General features: G+C 47.6%; 2 protein-coding genes across 3 annotated transcripts in view; one reads left to right on the top strand and one right to left on the bottom strand.

Moving 5' to 3' along the window:
* Nucleotides 1-966: 966 nt before the first annotated feature.
* Nucleotides 967-6,058, bottom strand: part of LOC131881619 (mitochondrial 2-oxoglutarate/malate carrier protein-like) — a 6,506-nt gene continuing 1,414 nt past the window's right edge. For both annotated transcript variants that reach the window (XM_059228532.1, XM_059228533.1), the window contains exons 5-7: nt 5,658-5,871; nt 1,502-1,601; nt 967-1,368 (exon numbers count right to left, since the gene is read on the bottom strand). In XM_059228532.1, coding sequence (XP_059084515.1) covers nt 1,137-1,368; nt 1,502-1,601; nt 5,658-5,871 — 546 coding nt within the window. In that variant the 3' untranslated portion in view covers nt 967-1,136. The remainder of the gene's footprint in view (nt 1,369-1,501; nt 1,602-5,657; nt 5,872-6,058) is intronic.
* On the top strand, nt 2,018-4,814 carry LOC131881618 (dual specificity protein kinase CLK2-like). The gene is made up of 2 exons (XM_059228531.1): nt 2,018-2,321; nt 2,752-4,814. The coding sequence occupies exons 1-2, from the start codon at nt 2,265-2,267 to the stop codon at nt 4,363-4,365; spliced, it is 1,671 nt and encodes a 556-aa protein (XP_059084514.1). The 5' UTR covers nt 2,018-2,264; the 3' UTR covers nt 4,366-4,814.

Genomic DNA, 6,058 nt, shown 5'->3' on the forward strand with positions numbered 1-6,058 from the left:
AACATCTCCTACTGTGGTGTGGTACCGGGGTTTTACAAAACTCGCGCCAATTCTAGACACAAAACACCAACTTTGATCCCAAGTGAGACGCGGTGATGCACAGGCATACATTTTTTGATGGTCCGATCTAACTTCAATCTTGATTTCTTACGGTTGGACTGGAAAACGTCACTCAGAGTTGAAATCTTTCTTTGCATTACACCAAGTTTAACCTCCTTTCAACATTTCCATGATCTATGCGTGCACAACACGTAACTCTATGAGAAATATTAAAAGTTTGATGATATCTATGCTAATTTTTCATTAAGACTTTCAGCCATAATCTCCTTCAAGCTCTGTCAATTTTTTTTTGTCTTTTTGCAAATATTTGCGTTCCATTTCGCTTCTGGTTTTTAATCTGCCACTTTTTTACAACATGCTCATTGACCTGGTAAATTGCACATTTAGATTTTAGGAAAACCAATTAGGGAAACCAATTGTAGTTAGTGACGCCATGTCATTTTTTCCGAAGAAATGTGTTACTTAGTGACTCGCTTTGGCAAGAGGAACGGGAAATGTGCCGTTCCTTTTATTGAATAGCGATGAAAGCCTGCCTAGATACATTTCCTGACCTCCACGACGAATGTGAAATAACTCCGCTGAACAAGGAATTTTTCTATGGCACAGGTACAAATCGACGGTAATGGTTCGATCGATGCTGGCCCAAATGCGCGTCTGTATTCATGGAGTAGTTCAACAGACATCAGGTCCGCTTTTCAGAATGTCATTCTTTGGATTCCATAATGTTTCTTTACCAACCCTATTAGTCGATAGTTTAAGAGAGGTCATTTTGAAGAGGTTTAAGACGCTGGTTAACATCTGACAGACCAACGAGAAAAGTAGGACATTCAACTGATCAAGATAGGATACTAATTGCTGTCATTGTTCTAACCACGATGATGTAACAATATGCAGTGAACGCAGGAATGAACATGGAACGATTTCCAACCTCAATGTTTTCCTGAATACGTCGCATATACAGGGAATGGTCTAGTAGATTGAAAGCATTGCAGCATCGAGGGGTTCTAAAAACTGTGCTAGACCTGGTTTAACGTCAACACGCTAAACTAAACTCTTCAATTGTTTGCGGAATTCCTCTATAATCCGCCTCCTTTGGCCTCGGTTTGTCCGAGAACGTGGACCTTGTATTGTCGATTCATTTGCTCCAGGAAGATGAAAGTCAGCACCGTGTGTGGACCCAACCGAAAGTAGTAGGGAGTGAAGCCCTTCCACAGGCTGAAGAATCCTTCGTTCTTGGCCACCTTCAAAATGACGTCCAAAGCGCCACGGTATTCCGGTTTGCCATCCACAATCGTCATATTTTGAATCCTAGAAAAAGGAATAACCCGTTTCATCGTTTGGCTTTAGCCTTCATTACATTGGTCATTTGATTATTATTGATGCGCTTGATGCCCATCCAAAAAATCGGAAAAAGTTCCGTCAATTTTACGTGAAAACTCACCGCGTTTTAGCGATATCCACGGGCATGGAAGCTGCCGTTGTGACTAGACCTGAGAACATGCTGGCCAGAAAATGGCAAAATATTCCGTCGTCCACATAACCTGAAAGAAGCGTCAAATATAACTATCCCCTTCAAATTGCCCTCCATTTTCCCCAGCACATCTTCAACCATGTCCATCTATCCCCCATGCTCTATCTATGAAAGCAGCCAGCGCCATTATTTCCAGCTGACTGAAGCAGCCCTAAGGCATGCGGGGCAGATCCGGCCGTGAATACTGAGGGCCACAAAAAAGAGAGCCAAACGTAGGCCAAAATCTATGATGAGCCAGGTGGCTGGCGCCTTGGCCGTACAGCAGGCGTGAATACTGAGGGCCACAAAAAAGAGAGCCAAACGTAGGCCAAAATCTATGATGAGCCAGGTGGCTGGGGGGCATACAGGCGTGGCTGGGAATCGGCAGAGAGGCAATGCCGGCAATGCCCTCCTGCCTCCCTCCAAAGGGCAGGCAGCTTCTTCCGTTCTTTCTTCTGTTCTGTACTAGACACTAGAGGGCTAGTTCGCACCAAGGAAGAATTATTGCCTGGTGTTCTTGAATCTTCCTCAACTCATCGATTCGATCGCGCCGTCTGAAGGGTTTCATCCGAATCCCGGTTCCATCGTGGTTCATCCACTCGCTTCGCCTATCGCCCATCCTCGTCGAGAGGCCCTCGAGGCTGAGGCTAAAGCTCGGGTGGACCCATGACCTCACACAGAGCGAGGTCCTTGAATGACTGATCTAATCGTCAGCTTGGTTCAAAGCGTAGTTGAGTCTTGGGTATTTAAGGTAAACAACTTGGAGTCAGACGGGATAGGGGTGTGACTGATTGTGGGCACAACCCACCGACCGACCCACCCACCCACCGACCGACTGACCGATGTGTGGATGGGTTCAAAAGCATGGGAAAAAAGGGCATGGAAGGAAGTGAATTGGATTGGATTGCACCGCACTCAAACCCCTTCCTTTTCAGAAGCCTGATCCATTGATCCATTGTCTGGTTCTCTTCTCTCTGAGTGAGCGAGTCAGCAGAAGGCAGGCAGGCGGGCAGGAAGCAAGGATCTTTGGGTTACGCCTCCTGAGAACTGCTGACTTGACTCTGTGATGATGGGTGTGTCATGGCAGGCGTTGGTAGACTGTTTCTCTCTCTCTCTCTATTAGTCCTTGTTGTTAGGGTGGTGTGTTAGTCGCCTCACTAACCGATCTCTGTCTGTTGTAGATGCCTCGCACACGCAGGCGAGCACGCTCTCCTACGCCAGAGCCACACCCCTCTACCAATAGCCACGAAACCCCCGCGGTGGAATGCCCTTCTAATTCAGCTCATGCCCATGTCCAACACTCCTCCCCCAGTCACCATTATGCCACGGCCAAGCGTCGGAGACTAGACCACGATGTGGTGTCCTCTTCTTCCACGGCCAATCATACCAATGCCAATCATCCGGCGGGCACGAGTAATAACGTGACATCCACCACGGCCGATTCAGGCCATCATTTGGGTGTGTCCAATCATGCTAGTTCACAACACTTAGGGGGTCGTCGCGACTCGCCGACTGGGGGCCCGTCTTCTTCCTCCCGCAAGCGCAACTCGCGCAGGCACAGCTCCAAGCGACACCCGTATTACAGCAAGCCCAGTAGTAGCCATTACATTCACCGCAGCCACAACAACCATTTTGAGCCACCCCCATCATCCCGGTCGTCTCGTCATCAGAGCTCTCGACATCGCTATCCAAGCTCACGAGCCTCCGTCAAGGTGATCGAGGACGATGAGGATGGACACTTGGTGTACTCCAATGGCTATGTCATCCAAAATCGATTCAAGATCTTGTCCACGTTGGGTGAAGGCACCTTTGGCAAGGTGGTCAAAGTCAAAGATCTCTACAAGAATGAGGTGGTGGCGTTGAAGATCATCAAGAACGTGAAAAAATATCGGGAGGCAGCCAAACTGGAAATCAATGTCTTGGAAAAGCTCGCCAAGTACGACCCGAATGGCAAGTATCGATGCGTGCAGTTACTGGATTGGTTTGATTACCACGGTCACATGTGCTTGGCCTTCGAGATGCTCGGCTCGAGTGTGTTTGACTTTCTCAAAGACAACAATTACGAGCCCTATCCCATTCAGCAGGTCCGGCAGATGGCTTACGAGTTGTGCTACGCGGTCAAGTTCATGCACGATAATCGCCTCACCCACACCGATCTCAAGCCGGAGAACATATTGTTCTTCGACTCCAGTCACGACATGACCTTTGACGCGAAACGGAAGCAGGACATACGGCACCTCAAGAACGCCGAGATCCGCTTGATTGACTTTGGGAGTGCCACCTTCGATCACGAGCATCATTCAACCATCGTGTCCACGCGGCACTATCGTGCTCCCGAAGTCATTCTCGAGTTGGGTTGGACTCAGCCCTGCGATGTGTGGTCGGTGGGCTGTATCATTTTCGAGTTGGCTTTGGGGATCACCTTGTTTCAAACCCACGATAACAAAGAGCATCTAGCCATGATGGAGCGGATTTTGGGGCCTTTGCCGGAACGGATGGTGGCCCGTACGAGAGTGAAATATTTCTCTCACGGCCGATTGTGTTGGGATGAAAAGAGCTCGGCAGGGCGCTATGTGAGGGAGCATTGCAAGCCTTTGCACAGATATATTCCAAAGAATAGCACCGACATCGAGGATTGGGAGGACATGTTTGACTTGATTAAGAAAATGCTCATTTACGACCCAGAGAGGCGTCTCACGCTCAGAGAGGCTCTGAGACACGCCTTTTTTGCTCCAATGAAAAACGTGGCTGGGGGTTATAGAAATGCGGCGGATAGCAGTTCGGCTTCTAGGTGATAACTAGCTCCAAGTGGAGAGAGTGTTAACAAGCGAAAAAAGAGAGTTTCAAATGGGCGCAAACGAAATGTGTGGCTTGTGCTCAGGTTTTCTCTCTTCTCGCGAATGTTGTGTGAATCTTCAGTTTTTAAAGTTCGCTTTAATGCATTATTAAGTGCTCCAGAAGTTGGGGAGAAGGAGAGAGCAAGAGCGAGAGGGCTTGCATCGTTTGGATCAGTGATTTATTTGAAAACAGTGTCAGAATTGCCATCAGGGCCTACTCGCCACAGGATGGAGGACACAGAAAATAAAAATCAGCCCGCCTACTGTTGAATCTTCTTCCAGTACGCACAAGATTGATCCCATCTTTTTTTCGCTCATTACCACAACATAATAACATTTGACCTTATACTCGAGTAACTCTGTTATTAGTTTTAAGAATAGTAAAAACACAATATTCGTCATCTAAATTCAGCAATTCAATCAGTTCATCATCACTCTCAGAGAAGAGAAGCAAGTTGATCTGTTAGTCACGGGTCGAGAAACATGCTTTTGGACTCATCCTCTGTATTTTCTTGTAAGATGGGTGCTTCTTTTTTATTTCCAAAAGAAAACCAATCTCGCGACTCGAAAAAGTCTGCTCAGAGTCTCTGACCCCCAACCGCCCACTAGCATGCCAGCCAATCCTTGCGAACCCAAAATGGAAAATTGGACCGGATCGAGGATGGATTGAGGACGCCTTTTGAGGGGGGGGTCAGAGTCCGAACATTCTTAGTAAGATCATGAGTCTACCCAACCAAAAGTGAGATCACTACTATCCAACAACAGCAACAGCAACACTTCTTAGAAAACCTATGTCTAATACTTCCTTCCCCTTCCATCATCTAGGTTTGGCCAAGCAGACTCAACTGAAGTTCAACCAAGCACTGTGGGCCTGAGTATGGACCTCCTGAAGTTCGTCGTCGGGACATCTATCACTGACCAAAATAAATAGGATTAACTTCCAACCTATCTTAAAGTTTGGCTACTCATTTGGAGAAAATCCTGTAACATGAAGGTTTCCAGGAATCCGTGAGATTTGTCTACCTTTCGGCGAGGTTGACTTTGATAGAAGAGGCCTGCTAAACCAGCGAGGGTCTCGTCTTCACATTCTAGTGTCACACTTGACAGATTATCCCCAAGATGAGAGGAAAAAGTGTACAAACTGAGAGTGTGACTCTCGCTTCCGCCCCTTGGGAGGGAAGTGGGCTAATGAGATGGATCACCCGGAGCAAGTAAATGAAGCAAAGCCAACGAGCGAGTGAGCGACTCACCTGAGCCCATGATGGCTTGTTTGGCTTGCGAGTAGGACGACAATTGGGCCGCATTGACGACCATGGCTCGGCCCATGGTGGGAATGGCTCCTCTCCAGAGGGTAAAAAGCCCCTCTTCGCGAAAGATGCGAGCCAGGGCCTCAAACACGTTCTTGTAATTACGTCTTTGATCTGCCGGAAGATTGCCATCCGACGTCATTCGAATCAGGGCCACCTGAAATGTGAGCAACACCGTGTGTCAAAAGAACAATTACGCGGGACCAAAATGGGTCCCTGAAGCGGCATGGTGGCACTTAAAAACTAATTTGGGGAACAACCATTCATTGAATGTTCCCTTTATGTGTGAAAATTACTTGCGTGGAGGAAAGTCCAAAAAGTCATTCCTTCTCAAGGATTCATTT

The sequence above is a fragment of the Tigriopus californicus genome, chromosome 6 (genome assembly GCF_007210705.1).
Source record: "Tigriopus californicus strain San Diego chromosome 6, Tcal_SD_v2.1, whole genome shotgun sequence".
NCBI lineage: Eukaryota > Metazoa > Arthropoda > Copepoda > Harpacticoida > Harpacticidae > Tigriopus > Tigriopus californicus.